Source organism: Sitophilus oryzae, unplaced genomic scaffold (assembly GCF_002938485.1).
Source record: "Sitophilus oryzae breed Bouriz unplaced genomic scaffold, Soryzae_2.0 scaffold_482_pilon_pilon, whole genome shotgun sequence".
In the NCBI taxonomy this organism is placed as follows: domain Eukaryota; kingdom Metazoa; phylum Arthropoda; class Insecta; order Coleoptera; family Curculionidae; genus Sitophilus; species Sitophilus oryzae.
In genome coordinates this window covers 842,150-867,266 of record NW_022147065.1, presented here as the reverse complement: position 1 = coordinate 867,266, position 25,117 = coordinate 842,150, and the positions used below count along the sequence as shown (strand labels likewise).

At 31.7% G+C, this 25,117-nt stretch overlaps 1 protein-coding gene across 1 annotated transcript in view; it reads right to left on the bottom strand.

Moving 5' to 3' along the window:
- Positions 1–817: 817 nt before the first annotated feature.
- Positions 818–25,117, bottom strand: part of LOC115886309 — a 62,402-nt gene continuing 38,102 nt past the window's right edge. Inside the window, exons 2-5 of the mRNA XM_030905403.1 lie at positions 17,341–17,443; positions 16,478–16,682; positions 11,681–11,876; positions 818–1,393 (exon numbers count right to left, since the gene is read on the bottom strand). Coding sequence (XP_030761263.1) covers positions 1,235–1,393; positions 11,681–11,876; positions 16,478–16,682; positions 17,341–17,434 — 654 coding nt within the window. The 5' untranslated portion in view covers positions 17,435–17,443 and the 3' untranslated portion in view covers positions 818–1,234. The remainder of the gene's footprint in view (positions 1,394–11,680; positions 11,877–16,477; positions 16,683–17,340; positions 17,444–25,117) is intronic.

The following is a 25,117-nucleotide window of genomic DNA, read 5'->3' as shown; positions in this document are numbered from 1 at the left end:
TATTTTCGTTTATATTCTGATAGTAAAGTATCTTTGTATTAAATAATTCTGGTAATTAAAAAAACAAATATTTAATACTTTACTATCAGAATATAAACGAAAATAAAATAAAAACGTCTTTACCCTGACCCGGATTCGAACTCTGAATCATCGGTTCGTGGTTGGAAACTCTACGCACTGCGCTATGGAGACATGTTCGATTTATATTCAATACCAGAATTTAAAGGACTAATAAAAATATAGAATCTTCTTTCAATGCGCAGTAGGGAACGCAACATCTACCAGCAGCCAATGGGCCGCATGCTGTTCTAGAGAGCATAGTAAAAGATATATCAAAGAGCTAGACGTCTTAAAATAGTTGTTTTCCGACGTTGTTAGCTCTCCTACTATTAGGACATCTTTCAAATTAAACATGACAAATCGATTTTTTGTTTGATATGTGATTTTCACCATCATGTTTTTGACAAAAATTGAGCTCCAGACACCGATATTAGTTTTCGTCTATCCCCTATAGAAAAGGGCGTTTCCCTTTAAAAGCGTTCAATTTGGCCCATCCTGTAACTATATTAAATTATTTGCAGTTAGTAGAACCGATTAATATTGTATATATTTGTTAATTTATATCCTTAAATACACTGTTGATATTACAAATAAATTGTGATTTTTAATGTATTGCTTTAATGTGATATCCATTAAATTGTTAATATTTATTTGTTGGTTTTTTTTATTTCACATATTTATTTTACTCTAAACCTGAAATAATGAAAACGACTCGAAATTAGAAACATAAATATTTATTTTATTAAGACATATAATTTAATACAAAGATACAAAATATAATACTACGACTTATGTTCTAGCTAGAAAAATAAAAGATAAAGCAATATTCACACGAGCGTAAAGTCTGATTTACACTAATTTGACACTTTTTCAACAAATTTATTTTTATCAAATTATCAGATTTTATTTATTTTTATTAATAAACAGAGATATTGTACTTATATTTAGTTAATTAAAATTTTAAATTTAATTTTTTATACTTGTGTAAATCAGACTTCGGAAATAAGGAAGAAGAAGCTGACAATCACCTATGGTGGTCTAGTGTATAAAACGGTATCAAGGTACACAAAGTTGGGGTGGCCAACATCCACACTACATCTGTTGTTAAAAATTAAAGCTGGGTACGATTTCGTATTAATCTATGTTGGCTGAATTTACTATGAAGTGTGCATTCTTAGAGACGTATGCCAGGGTTTCTAGAGGCGACAAAGTTAAGTAGTTCTTCGCTGTCTTCGCAGACGAATGGTTTCAAATGGTGACAGGCAACGTCGTGCCATTTAACTCCGTCGTTGTAGAAGTTGTTGAGGATGGCCAGACAAGATTCGTCATTTCCCTGAAATTGAAAAAAAAAATCAAAACGTTATCTGCATTATATCTGCATTAATGTAATAAATTATTTATGTACCAAGAACGTTAGTAGAGCGATAATGCCCGGAATGTAACAACAAGAAATATACCCAGATATACCGATGGTTTTCTACCCGAGATATATTGATTAGACGATGTGGCATTATTGGTTACTAAGGCAGAAATATCGGGTGCGTTTCAAAAGTGGCTCACCACTATAACTTTTATATTTTTTCAAATAACTAAACGAGATTTGGTATCTTAGTAGGCATTATGACATAAATTAGGATTCATTGACGGTATCAATTGTCTTTTTTTGTCGCTTCCTGTTTCACCGGAAATTACCACTTTTGATTCTTAAATGACACTCTCGGTATTTTTTACTTTATTCGATAGAAAATGACACTCTGATTAGAATGACATATCATATGTCAACTTTTCACATTTTCAAATAAAAAAATTGCATTTAAATTTTAATTTAAAGTGCCATGTCCATAAATGAAACGACAATTTGACTCGAAAAAATGTGTACCAATCGAAAACCCAACCAAGTGTGTGGTACCAAATTCTTCTGATTTTTCAAAATATGCTAATGAGCCACCCTCTTTCTATTTGAAAACATTGAGATATGATTAAAAATACGATTTGGGCATCTTTTAACCGGCCAATTAGACGATCAAATATATTTTTCCAAGACTCCTTCAAGACGCAGTCATGGCACTCTAGATTGAAATAAAATACAATTTGTTTTTAAGCGAAAATCTCAAAATTTGACATATGACATGTCATTCTATTCCCAGTGTCATTTTCTATCGAATAAAGTAAAAATATACCGAGGCTGACATTTAAAAATTAAAAGTTGTAGTCATTTCCGGTGAAACAGGAAGTGACCAAAAAGAATTGAATACGTCAATCAATCCTAATTTATGTCATATACTAACATACCAAATCTCGTTTTGTTATCTGAAAAAATAAAAAAGTTATCGGGGGTGAGCCACTTTTGAGACGCCCCCGGTATAGGGTTAAATTTGAACAATTTGGTTTGTGGTATTCATCGAATTCATTTTAGTCTACTTTAAAATTTCATTTTTTTACATTGCAATTATTATTTTTTACGTACGTGATATTTATTCTTGGTTAATGTTTAAATGAAAAGTATATTTATATTCCCATAACATCTGTTTTATTATCAAAAATTCCCGGTCATAAATTAAATATTAATTATCTGATAACACTCTGTTTTTTATTATAAAATATTTTGTATTTACACTCATCATTGTAATTAATGAAAGTTATACAGGGTTGGAAACTTTGGTGTTACACAGCAAAATGAAACACTAAATCGCTACAATACACCAAAACCCATTTACTTTTACACTGGACGCGCGTAAATAAAAGTAAAAATGTTTTGGTGTATTGTCGTGATTTAGTGTTTTATTTTGCTATTTATTGTTAAGATAACTTACTACCTTACATGTTTTAAAGTACTAAACATAATAACATATTCAAGTATCTATTACATTTTAGAAAAACAAAAATTTTAATTGATTCAGAAAAAATAACAGAATACCTATAACACGATAAGTAATAATTATTTCTACAAAGTCCTGTCTAATTAAAAAGCGATAATTTAATAACTAATTGATAAGAGCATATGAAAACATTTCTAAAATTATTATAGGAATATTATTCTGATTTTAAAAAATCTTATCATTATTTAAATATGTATCAGACAAAACCCAAACAGTAGAGTGATTAGACGAGTTCATTCGACTGTCGAATGACTTGAAATCGAAATAATTAGTAAATTCCTTGAAATCAAGCGACTTTTGGATGGTCAGTGACCTATTTACGACACCAGGATTGCGAATAAATTGATATTACAAAATATATGTAAATATCCATATGTACAAATATATAACTTTTTTACTTTAGACGCCAAATATGCTTCGTATTTAAAATAACGATGTTTTAATATTATTTAATCTACGACAATGTCATTATGACACATTTAACATTGTCATTTGGATCTGTTTGGATGTCCATTATGGCTTTCATAATAGCACTAGTGCTATTATGAATTCATAATAACACGCAAATTCTAAAATAAGAAACAAGCAAAAAAAGGTACCTAAATACGTTTATTTATTGTAAACATTAATTATAATATCAGTACAATTGATTAAATTAATTCCAGACGATGACAGGTGAGTTGAATTTTTAGAAAGTAAATTTATTTCCTGAGTGCTTGAACTTGTTGAAGACCTATCATTGCCAGAAATGTTACCCAAAATATTACATGACGCTTTTTTCTTATTATCTTTGGAATTTTCTATATAGCTCTCTGCCACTGTGTTAGAGCGCCAACCACTATGCCTTTTAACAGTTAATAAATAACAGTTAATAAATAAATCCAATCTGAATCTGCAAGCAACGACGCAGACGATCTACGAAAACAATGTCCAGTGTATTTTTGTGGATTTGGAAGACTTAGAATGCTATTTTATACGACATTTTCCTTAAAGTATTAATGCCAACGGGTTGCTTAATACATTTTCCATTTCTGTACCCCACAAAAAATCGAGTATGCTCTCTGTTGCTTGGCCGCATAGCTATATATCTTCGAACCATTTCCACCATATTTATTCCTTCAACATTCCCTTTCGTTATAAAAAAATCTCGTGATGTCTTTGTTTTCGTAAATGGAATAATGACAAGAATGCATTGTCCTTCATCTTTAACACTTTGCAGCTGCAGATTTGTCAACTCGATACGCCACCGGCGGCTCCCGCAAGTCCCACTATCAATGAAACTTTTACCAGGAAATAAGTTTTATCATCGGCTTCCAAAAAAAAAACGAGTTATGTCTTCTTTTCTTAAAATTCTCGATTTTTTTGACCGAAATCCTTCCGATTTTCTTGATGGACGTACTTACTAATATCTGTATTTTTCTTCAGTGATATAACTGAACGTAGCATGGAATAATATAGGTACCCAAAGTGATGAAGCCTTCCTATGTTTTGAAAGATCATATAGATATGCCAGGAGAACCTTTTCGTTACTACTATTCTTGATTCCTTTCCCTTTACACCAATCTTCAAGTTTTACATAGGCTTGCTCGTACGTTTGTCTTGATTTTTCGGGAAGTAGGGAATCGACAACGTTTTGCGCGATGCCTTTAATATCCGAAGGGACACTTTCAGAATCAGAATCACCCATATTAATATTATTTTTTGCTCTTTGCTAAAACTGAACGTTTAACACAAAATTGAACATCAATAATTGAGTTATCAAAGTCAAAATGGAAACAATCAACAAGCGCGGTTACCACGGCGTCGACTAATATGGGCACCTGATAATTTTGAATTTTAATTTTTATGAGGATATCTCTGATATTTTAAATTAAATCAAATCTCTTTGGAGAAAATCTCTTTCTCTTCCTGTGTCGCGTCGCAGATTAAATTTTGAATGATACACGTTCGATACGAGCTTTTTAATGAAACTTGTGTAACTAAGCCACTCGGCTAACGTTACACGCGTTTCATTATGATATTCGTATCGAACTTGTATCATTAATAACTATTTTACAACTATTTATCTAGTTTAGTATATCCTTGAATGTGGTAGACAATGATTCAGTATTGAAACTAAATGAATTTCGGAATTCCATTGTCTGTATTTATTTTGATTAACACTTTTCGGTCAGCAGGATCACTGACTGTTATCTTTTACTACGCTGAGGAGTACTTGGCACGCATCAGAAGATGGTTCAGCAATGCGTTTTTTTCATGAGCTTTTCTATAACTGAAAAGCCCGTACGTGATGTTATCTCTCTTCCGCGCTCCGGACATTAATAAATCTCATTGCTTTGTGGCCCCTCCACCTTTTGGTTGTCGCTGTTGACTGAGTTTACAATTCTTCTCCATTGCGTTCTAATGTGCACTGATTCTACGTGCTTATCCCCTTTAAGTTTTCGTGGAAAATATCTTTGTACCTTTTGAGTTGTCCACCCGGTTTTCTCTTCTACAAGCTCACCGTAAAGAAGAGATTTTGGTAGGCAGTTTTCTTGCATCCTGCATACGTGACTAGCCCATCTTAAGCGGGATTTAGTAATCATGACTTCAACGTTCTCGCAGCTAGCTTTTTCAAGGATCGATACGTTTGAGACATGGTGGAACCATTTTTTGTACTTTTCTTTGTGTCGAGTCTTTTTATGTTGTACAGACCCACAGACCGCCGTCGTATCTGTATCTAATGCCCATTTCTCTTGCCTGCAGTTTGCTGGCCACTATAATTTCATGGTTATCAAGTGTAAACAATAATGCGTTTTAATGTTATTTAATTCAACATTAAGTGATGCTTCGTCACTGTATATGGTCTTTGCTCGATGATAAAGAAAAAAGCTATTCATTTCTTAGTTTCTTCAGAATGGTTTGACTGAAAACTTAAATATTGTCCAACATAATTAAAAAAGAAATGTTAAATATTGTCCCATTAAATATATACCCACACACACGGGACAATGAAAACCTAACTTTAATTTGAGACAATAATTCATCGTTATTAGATCCTAAACAACTATTATTGAACTAGTTCGAAAAAAGTTTTATTGAACCGAAAACCCCTGTATATTTAATAGATATTTCATTATTTTTAAATTACTTTAATATCCTTTAATGTTTTATCTTTATAAATACCTGGAATTATTTCAAAATTAGATATTAAATACCTATTTCAGATTAATCAAGATATACACTGTATTTCTAATCCTATCTTATCAAATATATAAAAAATATGTTGTTAATATTTTATTAATCGATATAATTATTTGTTTCTATTAAGTGGCTTTATCTGTTTCTATTATTATATTTATCGAAATTTAGGGATATACTTTTTAGTATTAAGAAAAACAGCTCAATGTTACAGGAGAACTATACCGGGTGCGTCTCAAAAGTGGCTCACCCCTGAAAAATGACACTCTGAATAGAATGACATATCATATGTCAACTTTTGACATATTTGCATATGATTTATTTGAAATTAAAACATTCGGTTCATAACGACAATAATTTGACTCGAAATACCAAGTGTGCGGTATCAAATTATTCGTAAAAAAATGCTTTTTCCAAATATACTAATGATCCACCCTTGTTCTGTTTAAAAAAATTGAAGTAAGATTAAAAATACGATTTGAGCATCTTTTAACCGGCCAGGACAAGACACGAGGAGCATTATACCATCAAATTTATTTTTTCAAGGCTCCTTGATTAAAAATTAGTGTTTTTAACCCAGCCATGGCACTCTAGATTGATTTTTTTAAACGAAAATGTCAAAAGTTGACATATGACGTGTCATTCTATTCAGAGTGTCATTTTATATTGAATAAAGTTGAAATATATGGAGGGTACCATCTAAAAATCAAAAGTTGTAGTCATTTCCGGTGAAACAGGAAGTGACCAAAAACAATTGAATACATCAATCAGTCCTAATTTATGTCATATACTAACATACCAAATCTCGTTTTTTATCTAAAAAAATAAAAATGTTATAGCCTCTTCAGAAACGCTTTTTTTCTTTTTATTTGTTAAAATAAGACTATTTAGAAAAATAGAACAGAATTTCTGTCCCACTATTGCTCTTAAAAGTATTAATGAATTAATAGATAGATAATCGCAATAGATATAGCTGCTGTAGAAAGTGCACATCAAACAATCGCTTATTGACTTTGAAGTATTGCAATTTAAGTACATTTACATATATAAATGATATGCCTATAGATGTATATTTGTTTTAAACAAGTTAATTATGTTGTATTATTACTTTCTACAGATATATTAAAAAAATCGTGATGTATTATTTGCTCTTTATCAGTTGCTTTTGATAATTAGGCTGTTTTGGTATGGCTAATACAAAATAAATGAAAATGTAAAAAATGGAAACATTTTTAACCTGTTATCTTCAGCTAACAATTGGAAACTTGTCAAACTTGTTACTCATATTTTTTATCGTTATCTTAACAAAATAACTATAAGCTATAAAATTTTTAAGAACGAGCATGCCTTTTATGGTGACAGATAATAAATTTTTAGGAAAAAATACATTACAATTTTTCAAAAGTCAAAGTCCGCTTGATTTATGCCTGCCTGATTGTACGATGTCAAGTAATGCCGTAATGCAGTAGCTTTTGTTATTAAAATATGTACAGTAATATTTACAAAGATATAATGATTTCATTCAGAAGAATATCTAATGTTTCGTCCTCGTCGAAACATGTATTTTAATTCGAATGCCTTTTTTTCTTTAACTATATTTAGCTATTAGTAACTCAAATAATTAACAAAAAATGTCTATGCTATAGTAAAACCTGTAGTAACATATTCGATAATTTGTTTCAATTTAGAGATGTAATACATCAAACAGTGCTGAGAATGACAATTTTTAGAAAGTAGATTTAGAACAGGAAACCATAAAAGCTGCGTTCATCATTTATCTTTTTAGGAAGTCGACAATACCAAAGCTGGTTGCTTATTTGGTGTTTGGTGACAATGGTATTTACAAGACCATCTGACAGTATCGACTATCATTTTAAAGATTTATTCAGTAAACTTTGCTATTATGAAGTACAAGTATAATACTATTATGAAGATTGTAAAATCGAAAGTTGCTGATTATTCAGGCCCAACACTAAAGAGTTGTACAAACCACAATTTCCATGGGCGTAACCATGGTTGGGCACGTGTGGCTGTTAGCACACCCTAGTTGGTTGCTTAATTTTTTGTAGTTCAAATTAATATTCAATATCAATATATTGAGTGGAATTGAGCACATTGTTATTGAGTTTAAAACAAATAATAGATATATTCAAAGATTTGCCTAAAATTGACGTTGATAGACTTAGTAGTAAGGCGGTAAGACCGTTGGAGCTGTAATACTATCGAACCAACAAAATAAAACGTATTTTGTATGCAAGTGTTGAAGCTGTAAGTACATAGGTCTAATTGAGTATTTTTTTTGTTTCTACATTTAAAATTAAAAGTTTTAAAAAATTTCATCATAACCAATTTTCCCCTGCGTTTCCTGAGCCAGTAGGGTCAACGTTAACAATTACGGTTAATGCAGACTTAATTTTCGGATTTGTTGACAAAATAAATAAAATAATTTATGTAAATGCAAACTCGGTATATTTATTAATTACGGCTTGTTGGTTATTCATCTGCGACAGTGAAAATGTGAATTATTAATAAGTATTCGTAAACCGTGGAAGTCGTTAACCTATGAATTGATTTTATATGGCTAATTATTACTACTTATAATTATCGAAATAAATAATTTAAATATTATTATACGCATACAGGGTGGTCCGAATTGTATTCGAGAAACTCCGGCAGCATACTCTGCAGATAGAAATATGTAAAAAAGTTATTTTGTTCAAATAATTTCTGAACCAACGTCGATATTTGGATGAAAATTGGTATCTGTGGGTTTTTTGATATGAGATGAGAAATTTGATTTTGATGTCAATATGACTTCAACCCTACTACTTGGCGTAAAAATATTTTTAAATTTATTATTTCACTCTAATATCTAACCAGTCAACATGTTTAATTTTGTCAACTATTACTATTATGAATATTAATACTATTGAACCATTACTTGTAACGATTTTTAACAAGGGACCGTTTTTAAGTATTAAAAAAGGGGGAAATGTATCATTTTTCACTCAGTAGTTTTATACAGGTGCGGACGAAAAGTTACACATGTAGGAGTCATACTGCGCCGAAATCAAATTTCACATGTCAAAAATTAACCAATTTTCATCCAAATATGGACGCTAATTCAGATGTTAATTAGGAAATACAATAAAAATGAAAAATCTACACCATGTATCTCTAACACTTTTATCTATATAATATGTTGCCGAAGTTTCCCGATTGCAATTCAGACTATCTTGTATATATATATTACGTTCTAAATAGTGGATTCATTTAATATAATTATTACATAATTTAAATAATAGATTTTATTTAAGCTATCGAGTTATTAAAGTAGTCAAAATTCGAGAAAAAAACGCTTATATATTATTAAGTGATCACACGCATGTGACTTTTTGACGCTTCATAAAAAAATATATTATTTTTTTCTACATGGGCGTTCAATATACTAGTTTTTTTGGAAGTAAATATCGGTAATTTTAATAGAAAATAATTGATATATTAATGAGACGTCAATATTTAAATTAAAATAATGATTTACCTTATCATAAAAAATTAATTCAAATACCTACTCCAGATAAAAACTTAGGTAATAGAATTTTGATAGACAAACGTTATTTACATTGTTGATATAACAAGCTTTAAAAACAAGTCTGATTTTATGTTGGAAGGTATAATATAATTATTATATATATTTCGAAAATTCATAAATGTGGTTATTTATATTGTTTTATATCACTATATTATTGATCAATAAAATTAAAACCTAATAATAAATAAAACTATATAATAAAAAAAAATATAATAAAAAACGAACTAAAAGGAAAACTTAATTGTTATGAGTAACAGATGTAGATAACTAATTTTTTAATTATTGATTTTTAATGATAAGTTAATTACAAACTAATCAATATGGATTTAATTTCTCTTTTGCAATATCGATTCGATATGCAACTAGTAATACCACTTTAATTTATTTAAAATTTAACCTATTCTAGATTTTAAAAATTTCACATGTCATCCTTTTTGCTTGTTTCTAGCTTAGAAACTAAGCCTTAGATCATAAATACACCGTATGATAAAGAAAACGGCGTCAAAGACGGCTGGGGAATGACAATCGATGATCATTTTGGCGAGGTCATTCTCTAGACGTCATTTACTAAAAATTGACATGTGCATGTTTGCATGTCAAAAATTAACACTAATTAAAGAAAAATTAAAAAAGAATAGAACGTTTCAACACTATGTTTTCGGCGACATTACTATTTCCTAGGTAAATTGTAGTTTAAAACATGCCCCACTGCGTTTTTCTCCAAAATTTAGTATGTTAGTTCTAATATCCAGTTCTAATAACATTATTGTTTTTTTTAATGTAGATAAAATTTCTATGTAGATTATATAAAATGCGTAAAGTCAGGAATTCTCTAAACTGACTGTTGTAAACTAAAAAAAAATATTTTTAAATTAGCTGTACAATTTAGTAAATTATTTTAAAGGTGGAGTGAGTGGTTTCAATACTATGTGTATTTTATAGAAATTGTTATAGTTATTTCCCCACTGAAACCGAAATCTAAAAAATAAAGATACCTACTTTTTTGTAAAATATGCCATTGCGTTACAATCCAAACGAAAATCAAATTTTCAGTAGATTTTTACTTGTAAAGAAATTTGCTTTTAACTATCATAGTCTATGCTTCAAGGGATGTATCTCCCCCGTCGTGTTAAAAATAGTATATTATTTTCTGAGGAGTAAAAATGACACTTTTCGTGGCGTGGCTGTACGTTTGACCAACCAACCACCAAATAAATTTTTAAACAATTTCAAACAACAGGATTCAGAAACAACCAGTCATACCCTGTATGCATTTATATATCGAGAAACTATGGTTACGCTCGTTGAATTTGACACTTTATGTCAGTTTAATATTATATTTTCGTGCTTTTATGCTTAGGCGTAAAAGTGCTTTACTTTTATGCCTAGGCGTTAAAATGATATTTTTATATTGCCAATCATCTCGCAAAAATTGATACTTTTGTGACGTTTGAACAAAAATATATTTATGTGTCTAAATCTAATTATTTTGAGGAATACTTAAGTTATTTATCACTTTCAGTCATCTGCAGTGCAACTTCAAGAAAATAACATTTTTATTTTTTAGATTTGTATTTCAGTGTCAAAATACCCAGACCTTGTCCAGGAATAGAAAAAAATTCGTACATACCCAATTCTAAGCTTTCTGAACAAAGTATCTTTATTAAGAAACGGCAAATTGAAAAAAAAAAGAAATTAATTAAAAGCCCATAAATATTATTTTTTATAAAACAATTTTCTCCTATTATTTTTTGTCCCTTATTTATTCGTATTTACACCCTGCATTATTATTACTAGAAAAAATATATAGCTTGAATATTTTTATAACTTAAGATTCTGTAACATTTTATATCTTATCCAAGCAGCTATTATTAATGACATAGCGAGTTAAAATGATTTCGATGACATCAGTCTATTAATAAATGCTTTAAGAGATTCTTATTTTAAATGACTTCTTATCTCAACTTACCTGTGCAGCTTCTCTGTTATCGGGTTGAGGTTGTCCGTATCCTCCCGTTTGACTCCAGTCTCCGGAGTTTCTTTGAGTGGTTGGTCCGATTTTGGCACCGGATCCAGACCAGAACCATCCGTTGATGTTTGGAGGCTGTAAATCGCCACGGTCGCATCCGGCAAAGTTACATTTACGTCCAGAAGTCCAAATATATCTGAAACATTATCAAATATATAAAAATATTATTAAATAGAATTAATTTAATACATATAATAGAAAGAATAGAAACTGCTCTGTACCAGTTAACCGAGCTAATACAGGCAAGCCTTGATAGCAAAGAAACAGCACTTTATGCCTTCTTGGACATTGCAAGGGCGTTTGACAATATACCTCGCAAGGTGGTCAAGCGATCTCTGGAAACAAGAGAAGTGAACAGTATGATAATTCGCTGGTTTTGGGAAATGCTCTCAACACGAAGAGCAGAGGCTGATATATGTACCAAAACTGTAGTTGTTAAAACAACGCAAGGAACTCCCCCCTACTGTGGAGCTTTGTCGTGGATGAACTACTAGAATAATTAACTCTAGCGGGAATACACTGCATAGGGTATGCAAATGACATAGTCATGATTGCACGGGGGAAACATAAAGGCACCCTGTGTGATATTAACTAAAGAGGACTCCGCATCGCTGAGAGATGGTGCAGGACTGTCGGGCTGCGCATCAACTCAGATAAAACAGCGGTAGTGCCATTCACCAGATCGAACCATTCGGCGAAGTTTGAAAAACTTGAAAAGAATCCATCTAGATAGAAATGAAATACTGCCATCACAGGAAGTGAAATATCTGGGAATAACCGTGGACTAATGTTGGTAGTTATTAAAATTGTTATAAAAATATAAAATTCTAATAAAAATAGATAAGTTATAATAATTATTTATAACCATAAACATCCGATACGCTACTGAAGCAGGTAAGTGAAATTGACGTATCTAAATTTTTTGACATCTAATCTTTGACAAGTAGTAATTAAAAGCAAAAATGCAAGAAAAAATATATAATTAGTTAATTTAAGTGAATTTCATAAATGATCGGTTTACTACACGTATGTATATTATATAGTCACTTACTAGCGAAAAGTTGTTCCATTATTTCACTCGTTTTTTGCCGAGATCTACCGCACGCTACACAACCAACTATTTTAGAGTCTTTTTCGATAAATCGCGATAGTGTCACTGTTAATTTAAGTTCTGCCACAATTTCCATCTAGATTTACTACCTTTATACAACTATCAGTAGTAGAATAAATAATAATTAACATAAAATAAGCTCCGTAAAGACTGACAAATCCACCAAATTTCAAATCAAATTCAAATGTGTCAAATGAATAGTCAAATAGAACTGTCAAGGATCCCCACCCTAGAGTCCTTTTTCCGCCAACCATGCATGAATACATGGACAGCATTATGCTCCATCCTTAGTCTTCTTATTCAAAGCAATGCGACAATGATTACTTGGAACACCCTCAAAAATAAAATTCCACTTCTCCAACTCCCAGAGGATGACATACCAAGAATTTACAACTTTGAGAAAAACCTCACTGTAGTATTGAGAAAAAAAGGATTGGAGGGAAGAAACGTTTGCTCAGCATGTAAAATACCATACCATAACGTGGTATACTGATTTTCAACACTTGGTTTCCAAAACCAAAGCAGAGACAGGGATAGGAGTATTTGGGTTGAAAACTAAATACTCCGAACCAATAGGCACCTACCCCAGCATCCTTCAGGCAGAAATTTACGCTATCGAAAGATTCGTACAATTTATCTCAGATAGGAACTATCAAAAACAGGAAATAGCCATCTTATCGATAGTCGATAGTCAAGCAGCACTAAACGCTATCGACTCAGTAACCATCAATTCGAAATTGGTCAAAGAATGCCTGGAGAAGCTCAACAAATTGGGCAAAGGAAATAAAGTCCTCCTACTCTGGGTGCCTGCTCACCTTGAAAAAGCAAATGATCTATAGTTAGAAAAGGAGCAAACACTCCACTAACTGGATCAGAACAGTTCTATTTTCCAAGCGGGAACCAACTGAAAGCGGAACTGAAGAATCTGGAAAACTCCATCCGTAACCTGGAACGGGTCTCCTCCAACGGTCTAAGATACTCGAAAAAATTCCTCAGAACTTACGACCGAGAAAAATCAAAGGTTTTCCTTGATTTAAGTAAAAACAATCTACGGATTGTCACGGGGTTTCTAACAGGACACTGTCTCCTCAACAAACACCTCAGTAGGCTGAAGCTATTATATATATTATAAGTAGGCGAATGCAGATTCTGTGGGGAAAATGGGGAAACACCACAACACCTTATCACTGAGTGCGCCGAGACGACGACCGTTCGTGCCATGAACTTTGGTACGGCTGATGTCGAGGATGGAGAGCTGGCCTCTGTGGAGTCGTCTCAGATACTGGCTTTTGTTAAAGCCCAGAGACTGTATGATGGGTTATAACTCGTTATAACTCAAGAAAGGGGAAAACACAATAGATCTGTAAAGCCGCGGTGATTAACTCCTCTCCTAAACATTCTACATTCTACATTCTAGTACATATAATAATATTACAATAAAGACAAATTGTATTAAATACCGAGTAAGGGAGTGTTTCATTATTGTCGAGTTAATGTTTTAATTAATCTAGTAGTATTAGCAAAATAAAACACTAATTCGGCACAATACACCAAAACACTTTACTTTTGCACTGGACGCGCGTTTCGCTATGTTAGCATCATCAGCAGATTATTGAAACTGGTATATACTATAGTATCCTATAAATTCCTCTGCAAAATTAAACAACTGTTACTGCTGATTGCTACATATCTATTTGTTTGCCGGAAGTAACTACTGAGTTTCGAAAAACCAACCCTCAACACACAATAGTGTTTAAGAGTTATCTACTGTTTTTTTCTACCTCTATATGTAAAATATAAAGTGGAATTATATCTAAATAATAATCATATTTGAATAAAGCGAAGAAAGTTATACTGTCAGAAGAGACTCATATAAAATCCATGGGAATGGCTTATTTAATAATAACGGTATGGCCTAGTCATTTTGTTGGACAGATAGGAGGTATTGTTGACATTTAAATTGGTGAATTATTCTCATTCCCATAATAGAAATTTCTATTTTTAATCATAACTCTACGTGGTTTGTATCAAATTATTAGTTTAAAAATACAAAGGAAATTGCTATATTTATTAATACGGTTTTATGTTTTATCCTATGGCTCTTTTGTTTAATAAATGCGAGAGCTTTTCTTCTTTTCTCAGTCTTGTCGTACGGATGACTGATTGAACGAATGATCTGAAATGATTGAGAGCAATTGAATTGACAGTTGTGTATATGGCGTAAGAAATGGTATGAAATTTTTTATAAAGTTAGATATTTAGGATTATGTAGCGGAATGAGTATACCTAGATATATCTTGGTAGGGCGTAATTAAATTTTACTACACGTATTACTGTTTGTTTGTAGGTAAACAATATATCTTAGCAACTTTTAAAGAACAATTTGAACTCAATATTGACGGTTTTTACATATATTATTGCAAAAAGTTATACGCCCGCGCGAGAAAAACTATAATTATCTAATTACATCATGATTATTCAGGATTTTATAGATTAAAAAGGGCTCTACACGCAACGATATCTGAGATATTTGAACTGTACAGTCCTTCGATTCAGTCCAAATCTCAACGTGTAGTGGTGGCTTCGATAAAGATCTTGTCAAAAAGATGAGATCTGCGATCTTTCAACTTGCCGAATATTTTTACTGCAAAGACCACAGATTTGACGGGAATTGTACATACAGTATGTCCCCGGAATTGACATTTTGAGAAAAATGCATTCTTCATAAAAAATTTTGCTTGTTCTAAAATGGTCAATCCCGTTTATAGACTTTATAGGCTATCATAATATACCAATCACGTTTATAGACTGTAGAGCCTCTTTTAATGTTCAAGGGTTGAAAAAACGGTTCAAAATAGTGTTTTGGTGTACTTATTGTACACCAAGTACCTATTGTACACCAAGCTACATGCTAGTATTTATTTTTTCTCTCGGTGTAGTTTTATACAGGTACAGTCGAAAAGTTATTACTTTTCAAAATAATTAAAGAATATATATGGCGTTCCAGAAATAAGTGCAACCCCAGAAACACGTCTATGAAGTCTTTTTGGATTTTTTTTTAGTTTTTAGTTATAAAACATAATTTCTTGATAATATGGCAACATAGGTATTAGATTAAATTGACAAGAAAGAAAATCCAGAAAAGATCCAGTGGTTCTCAAAATTTTAGCAAAAATATATATTTTTTTTGGAAATTTTCAAAGTAAAATAACTCCGTTATTGTGGACTTGAAAAACGATAAAGAGAAAATATGTTTCTTTTATCGTGATCTACCACCCCTTAAAATACTTGAACTTATTTCTGGGACACCCTGTATAGGTGGCGCCCCCTACAAGTAAGAATCATATTGATATCGAGATCAAATTTCTCATGCAAAAAAACTCTCAGACGCCAATTTTCATCCAAATATCGACGAGAAGATATTTGAAAAAACACGAAATAAAAATGGAACTTCTACACCCTGTATCTCCGAAACGAATCATTTTCCGACATACATTTATATGAACTTTTTTACTTATTTTTACCTGCAGAATATGCTGCCGATGTTTCCTGAATACAAATCGGACCACTCTGTATATTGAATATTCGAACTTTTATTGTTTTATCGAATGGACAAAATACTTTACCTGACATTTCCACGTACGATCCTTTGTTTGACAAATTCGTTTTCTTGCGGAGTTTCAAGAGAGACGGCGTCCATACAATGTCTTCTACAAATATTTCTGGAATCTAACCAATCTACTTCTACGTTTCTGGTGGGCAGATGTTCCCAACTGAAGAAATATGAGTGCGTAACACCACGGGCATCTCTGTAGGTTGCATGGCGAACTCCTAGAAATTGTAATACTACTTTAGAATATAAGATTACAATAAAAGTTTCACGATATTGTCTACCTATCATAATACACTACGAAGAAAGACAAAAAACAACAAAAGAGATAACCACCTAGTTATTTATCAGTAAAAGATGCTTTTTAAATTTTGATTTAAATGTGCAAAACGAGATATTGTTTGATTGACTCATAATGGGATATTGGTTAAGCAGTTTAACTGATGTATATGAGAAGCAGCTCTGGGTCAGGGCTTTATTAATTTTGGGTATTTGATAGTGCGTATTAAAACGACTTTCGCGTGGATGAATATTGTCCCTACGTGTTTTTCAAACAAATATGAAGGGCGTGATTTAATTAATTTATGCAGGAAGCAAGAAAAATGAAGTTTTTGTTTTTATAAACGGAGCTTCAATAGAGCTCAGAATCCGATTTTACGTAACATAAATTAACATAATAAAAAGGGAATATCTTGGTGGATACTCAGAATTCTATGTAAATCATCGTAAGTCGACTGGCTGTCTAATGAATAGGTTGTTTTGTAATGGCTTACGAGGTAAATTTTGCAGTTTTTAAATTTTCGAATCTTGTGGTGTCTGGTTAATTCCGAAGAAAGAATGAATAATTGAATAAACTCTGATACATAAACATATACGTACTGTTAGCACAGCTTCGGGGATCTGGCAACGCTAATCTCCTTTGGGCTAATGCTACTGTAACTCCTATGAGGAGTAGGGATAAATGTTTAATCATCCTTTATATCTGAAATAAAAAAATATCATATTAGATTATTAAGTAAACATCATATTAATGGTGATGTATGGAAACTAGTGTTCAGAGCCATAACAAGTAATTTTAATATTTATTTTTTTATATTAAATTGATATAAATATGGTGCATTCCAAGCCTACATAAGAGAGAATTGATATGATTCTATTAGTTGGTGACTGCAGTATGTATTCACCAATCAACAGAATAGGAAAAAAAGTATTGCAAGTACTTGATTTCATCTAGCTAATTTTTGTCACATAATTATACGTTTATATCTACTTATTTTTAATTCTGCATACTCCAGTGAATATCGGAAATAATATACTAGCTGTTCCATTGAACATAAAGGAGTAACTTGCTTCTAAAAATCTCCAATGTTGTCCAATATTAATTTTGTCTCACCTTATATATCTTTTCGGGTAAAATTTTAATTTGGTTTACAGGGTAAATTACAATTTAGGTAGCTGTTTTTTTTTTAAATGAAATTTAAATTTATTCTTAATTTTCACAAAATGTGAAATATTATGTCGAAGTCCTTACATTTTAGGCATACTAGAATCCGAAAATCAATTAATATATAGGGTATTCCATTACAAAAAAAACAACTTTGGTGCAAAACTTTTTTGGGGACAAAGTGTAGAACTCTATATATTTTTATAAAATGCTTTCAATTAACCTACATATGCTCCCAACATTTCATTGCGTTATAAACCACTGTTCTCCTTGGAGCATCCGTGGCGTATGAGAGGCGCCATCCTGTATAATAAATATTAGGGTGCCGGGCTACAGCGGTATCTAAGGCAACGGAAAAGCCGATGAGCTAGCTAGGCAAGGATCATCAGCATCCCATCTTGGTCCAGAGCCAGAAGATCAGAATACCCAAATGTATGGCCTGTAGTGCACTAAAACTCTGGATCAGGGATAAGCGAATGTCCACTGGAGAAACAGAGAGGGGCACAGGCACATCCGTCGTCCTTGGGCTTAGCTCTAAAACTGCAAAAGAACTGTCAATGCTTAGCAGGAATAAAGTGCGGATTACAACAGGCCTCTTCAATCAAGTGTTACCTGAACAAGCTCAATCTGTATCAAGGAAGTTTTTGCTGTAGACTCAGCGATAAAGCAAAACAGCTGAAACAACGGAGCACATAATATGTCACTGCGAGGCTTTGGATCGCAAGCGACACTTTTTATTTGGGAAAGCTTGGCTAGAACCGGAGGAACTATGTTCCCATCCTGTCAAGGACCTACATAAGTTAGTGCAGGGCACAAGGATAGGAGAATGAGTGCAGATATAGAAAGGGGACAAACATAATAGTCCCCACAGGTCGCAGTGTTTTCGGCTCTTTGTTATTGAGAAAAAAATATAACAAATATTAAAAAGTGTAAACAGGATCTAATATAGTCAAAAAATTATCATATTCAGTAAATTTAAATAAGAAAATGATTATATTAAAAATTAAAAATCCCAGCCGGAGAGGATTGTAAAAAACTAAATCCCACAGTGATAATTTAAAACCACATTATCTTATTTCATAATAAGTATTTTCCTTTTTTTCTAATAGTGAAAGGAAAAATTATCTATTCATCGGTCAGATTGACAAAATTTACGAATTTGTGACATAAAAAGCTATAATTCGATTTCAATTATCTCGATAAATATGGCCGTTTTTTTCTGACGGGACGGGCCGCCTAATCGTCGGGCGATTTTCCGGTCAGTCGGCTTCATTTCCGCTTTTTCTTCGCGCGTCATTAATCGCAGAGCAACTATTCCCGTCGTCGATCGGTTCCTATTGTTATGCGTTTTCGATGTAAAGTGTATTCTATCGATTTGTGGTCGTGACCGAGCCGACGAAACGAAAAACGCCATGAGAAAATTGAAAAACTTTCTTTCTGTGCCGGCGAACGGCGACCGAAGAGGTTAACCGCGCAATCTTCGACCGCGCTGAAGGATCGTTCATTGATCTGACGATGTTTTCACTTCCTCAAGATACGATTGTAATGAAATAAAGTTCTTCTCTTGAAAAAATACAAATATCTTCAGTGTACTTTGGGTTAATAAAAAAAAGTAAAGGGTTCATAATAATTAAAGTTTTTTTTAAAAAAGATATATTCCCTATCACTAGGTGCCCGGTGGCGTAGAGGTACAGGCTCTCGTCTACCAATCTCAAGGTAGTGGGTTCGATTCCCACACCCGGCATTGCATCAGCCGACTATTTTTATTAAAATAAAAATAGTTTGGGTACCTAGGTCGACTCAGCCTTAAATGAGTACTTGGGATTCACAATCCTGAGGTAATAATAGGCGGTTGAAGCGTAGTGCTAGCCACATTACCTTCCTTGTATACCGAACGGCTCTAGGTTTCCTTATACTATGGCTCTAGTATAGCAAGCTGTACCTTGCTACTTCCAAGGCGTTAAACGCTATATACGGGAGCTATTATTATTATATTCCCGTAGCAACTTTGTATAGGATAATTCAATAAGAAGTTTCGGATGTTGATAACGAATAAAATTAAAGTTTCATAACATATCTAAAATTTATTTATGGCAGTTTTTCTAGCAGGACAGTGTATACGTGGGACACAATATTTGCCAAATGGCCACCACGATTTCTGGCAGCACACAATTTTTTTTTTTGAAAATTTCCATTACTGCTGAACACATTGAACATACGAATGGGACATCGTATGTTCAATGTATATAGGACATGTATCGTTAACCGGCCAGGAAAAGTCGCGAAAAGCATTGGACAATCAATATATTTTTCCAAAGCTCTTTGATTAAAAATTAGTGGTTTTAACAAATCTACAGTAGATTGAAATTTAAAATACCATTTTTTATTGGTTTTTCTTTCAACTTATTGGTATATATTAATATTAATTAAAACATAGTTTAGAATAAAAGTATTTAATATTTATTGTGTTAAGTAGAAATAGAAAATAAATATATTGGTAAAACATCGATTAAAAACTGCAATTTTATAAATTTACGGTAACAAATATTATGAAGAGGAGAAAACAATGAACTCTTGCCAAATGCATTTAATTTGCCGTTGCATCACTGTGTGTAGTTTCTAAGCTAATTGCAATAATGGGCAGTTGATATCTTTATCTCTCATTAATGTAGGATTAAATTTTCTTTTTAGTTGCGTAATATCAGAGTATTTCTGGTGATTTACTAGCTATAAGAACTGAATTTCTTCAAGCGAGATACAGATTTTTCAGCAGTTCTCCTGTTTAAATGTTAAAGTAAAGATTTTAGTGGCTTTGTGTAAAATTGAATTTAATTTGTTTATATTTTTTACGCGTCCTAAAATTCTGGTTAATGAACCCTCGCATTAATGGGTTTAATTATAGTTTAAAACAGCTTTTTATTAATATTATTTATTATTAAATATCTAGTTTATCCTTTTTTTGTAAATGGAATAACAGGTAATATATTAATATTAATTATGTACTAATAAATCATAATGACTATTAAATCATTATGCTTTATTAGTATATAATTAACTTCTAAATATTAACATTAAATATGATATTGAGAAAATTATTAATTTTTAAATACTGAAAATTTACGAAAAATGAATGTTTGTTAATTATAACATTACTTTTCATCAGAAATATGTATCTTCAAATTATTTTAACTTAAATACATTTTAAGCTTTCAAAATACACTATACCAACAAAGTATTCATTCCTTCTTGTTGAATTTCGCCAAAATATCCATTTTGGTACGAAAGCATATAGGGTTGGTTTGTCAAAATTGGAAAATATTTTAGCAAAATTTACACTTTATCTGTAAATATGCGCTTTTTTTCTGTAAATTTTAAATGTACACAATATAGATATGTGTGGGCTTCCCTTTTAACATTACCATTTCAAAAACGAAAATATTAAGATCTAGTTCTAGAAATTTTTTTCCTAAGAAATCTAAAAAAATCTACATAGATTTACATAATATATTATGAGGGATTTAGATTTAAAGTATTTGTAATTCCACCCCGATAATATAATACTACTAAAAACTGCAGATCCATGAGCAGTGTTATCACTAAGAATGAAATTTATACAAAAAGTACAAACTTCCAAAAATAGTATAAATTTACAAAGAAGTGTAAATTTACAAAAAAAGTATAAATTTATAAAGAATATAAATTTGCAGAAAAGTGTAAACTTACAGAAGTGTAAATTTTGCTGAAAATATATTTTACAATGTTGGTATGGCTGCTTTCGTATTGTGATAAAAATGCATGAAGATTTTAACAGATTTTATTGAGTAATATAAAAACATACAACAAAGTGATAGTAGTAAAGTAAAAATAAGTTTAAGTTATATAGATATTTCTGATACTAAATCACCACAATACACCAAAACACTTTTACTTTTACACTGGACGCGCGTTTCGCTAACCATGTTAGCATCATCAGCAGATGATTAACATGGTGATTTAGTGTTTTATTTTGCTGCTGTAACACCTAAGGTTTCTACCTCCAACTGTAATCGGATATTTATGCTAAAATGCTAAGCGAAATCAAAAATTCTAGCTGTAGGTACTGTTTTTAAAAAGAATACATTGTTTACTATTTATCCGCACTTAGTTCATGCTTCATTGTATAATGTTTTTGATTATTCTTAATAGCATTAGTTGTGAAACATTAAATTACTTTATCTACTAAATTTTGCATTTTCCCACACAACAGTATTGTAAAAACTAAATATTCCCTAATCCTTATACCGGGTGCGTCTCAAAAGTGGCTCACCCCTATAACTTTTTTTATTTTTTCAGATAAAATAACGAGATTTGGTATGTTAACATATGACATAAATTAGGATTGATTGACGTATTCAGTTGTTTTTGGTCACTTCCTGTTTCACCGGAAATGACTACAACTTTTGATTTTTAAACGGAACCCTCGGCATTTTTTTACGTTCTTCCATAGAAAATGACACTCTGAATAGAATGACATATCATATGTCAACTTTTGACATTTTCACATATGGTTTATTTGAAATTATAACTAGCGGTTCGTAAGGAAAATTTGACTCGAAATACCAAGCGTGTGGTATCAAATTATTCGTAAAACAATGCTTTTTTCAAATATGCTAATGAGCCACCCTCGTGACATTTGAAAAAATTTAGATATGAGTAAAAATACGATTTGGGCATTTTGGGTCAGGACAAGACACTAGAAACATTAGACGATCAGATCTATTTTTCCAAAGCTCCTTGATTAAGAATTAGTGTTTTTAACACAGCCACACTCTTGAATATTAAAATACGATTTTTTATTAAGCGAAAATGTCAAAAGTTGACATATGATATGCCATTCTATTCAGAATGTCATTTTCTATCGAATAAAGTAAACAAATACCGAGGGTGCCATTTAAAAATCAAAAGTTGTAGTCATTTCCGGTGAAACAGGAAGTGACCAAAGATTATTGAATACGTCAGTCACAATCCTAACTTATGTTATATACTAATATACCAAATCTCGTTTGTTTTATCTGAAAAAATAAAATAGTTATGGGGGTGGGCCACTTTTGAGACCCATCCGGTATATAGATATAAATACATATTATACAAGGCTCTAAATAACTTAACTAGGGTTTTTTACACATGTCTTATTAAAAAAACTCGTTTACATTTGAAGAGAAGGCATTGAACATTTGGAGTCGTTGGCTAAACAATAACGACTTCAAATGTTCTTGTCTAATATCGAATGTTGTCTAGTATGATATTTTCTTTTTAGATAATTAATAAATGCTATTTTTTGAACGTTTCTTATGCACAAATAATATTACAAAATCTTCGAAAAAAGTATTACAAAAGTTATGTTTATTTACTTAAATTATCATCATAAAATTTGTTACAATCCGATTAGAAAATATGAATCAATTAAATCCTGTTTCTCATTCAAAAAAAGAACATCTGCAATTAAATATGTTAAAGCCAGCAAAAAGAAGAAGACTGTTACAGCAACCAGTTCCAGTTCCAGCAACTTTAAACTCAAAAAGTAAATTAAGCTAAACGCGAAGGTTAAAAATAAACAAAAAGTGTCACGAATCCGACAAGAAAACGCTCTTGAATTTGTTTTGTATGGAAAACTACTGTATGTATTTGCCGAATGAATCTGTCGACTTGTCTTATATACCGGGTGTTAACGAAATCGTTGGAAAAGATAGAAGACGGAATGTGATTAATTCCCTCTTCAATGATATAATATAATATATTTTTAATGATATACAAAAAAATCGGCATTAAAGACTGCTGGGGAATGACAATCGATAATAATTTTGGCGAGGTCAAGCCCTAGACGCCATCTACTAAAAATTGGCATAAAACTTAATTAACAAAATTAACATTAATTATTATAGAAAAACTAAAAAGAATAAAACGTTTCCAGACACACAAATCTATTTCCAAAAAATTATTTCTTCTAGAGTTTTAAACTATTCTATTTAAAAATAATTTTTACTCAATATAAAAATAAATTAAAACCTTCTTAAGCCCAACTGGCAGTATTGTATTGACTAAGAGTGGGTCCCAGGTGGGACCCAACACTCCGGCCGCGAGGGCCTATCAACTGGCAGTAAGTGCCATTAAGAAATCAGGAGAAAGTACGGGCCAAGAAAATGACATCTAAAGCTTGAACTCGCCAAACTTGTCATCGATTGTCATTTCCCAGCCGATGGTGTTTTTTTAAATACGAACCAAACGCGTTTTTTTACAGACGCGCACTTTAGAATAAATTATTACTTTAAAATTTAATAGGAAGAAATTTTTAAAATGAAACTTAGTTTATTCCCGAAATTTTGAAGAAAAAACGGTTAATACGGATGATACCGGTACATTGAGAGGCCGGACATTGAGAACTCGCCTAAGGATCTTCAACGAATTATAAATAAAATTAATCAAGTAACAAATTACCATTAACATTTTAGACTGAAGATCATCAACAACAAGACAGTATCATAGTGATAGCTCGAGGGTATATCAGCGTTCACAGTTATGATTGACGGCCAAATTGTTCTGTAACAGAGGCCAAGATGTGTATCATGGTGCTAATATTAATCAAAAATTTGGGTTACAATGAGAAAGTGAAGATCTGAATCGAACTTGTAGAAGCCACGTTTTACAAATTAAAGTACTTTTTGCTGGCCCAATGTGCGGCCACTTGGAGAAGATTGCTGCACTGGTACTTCGGATTCGAGAAGTCATAGAACAAATTGAATGTGGTCTTTTTGAGACATCAATTAAGTAGGATTAGGTATGTTATTTTTTTTCTTCGCATGTGTTCATTTGTGTTCATGTTTTTTTCAATTTTCTCATGACTACTTAATAAATTGATATTATTTACATTGAAAACGCCATTTTTATTGCTGTTACCTTCGAAAACCATCCATTAGCTGGTTGACTGTATAAAAAAAACGGGAAATTCCGGTTCCTTTGAGGCTTGGTACCGAAATTCACGGTTCTGAAAAACAACCCCAGAAACCCTATGCTCAATACTATAACTCCTACGTCCCTAGATAGAACTAATAAATTGTCCATAGTATTAGGAATGGCTGGTGTGCAAGAGAGTTTCTAGAGAGCGTAATCCATGAGGTACCAGATAGTTTTTTGATTGATTTTAAATAAATATAGACATGGCATTTAGATAAAATT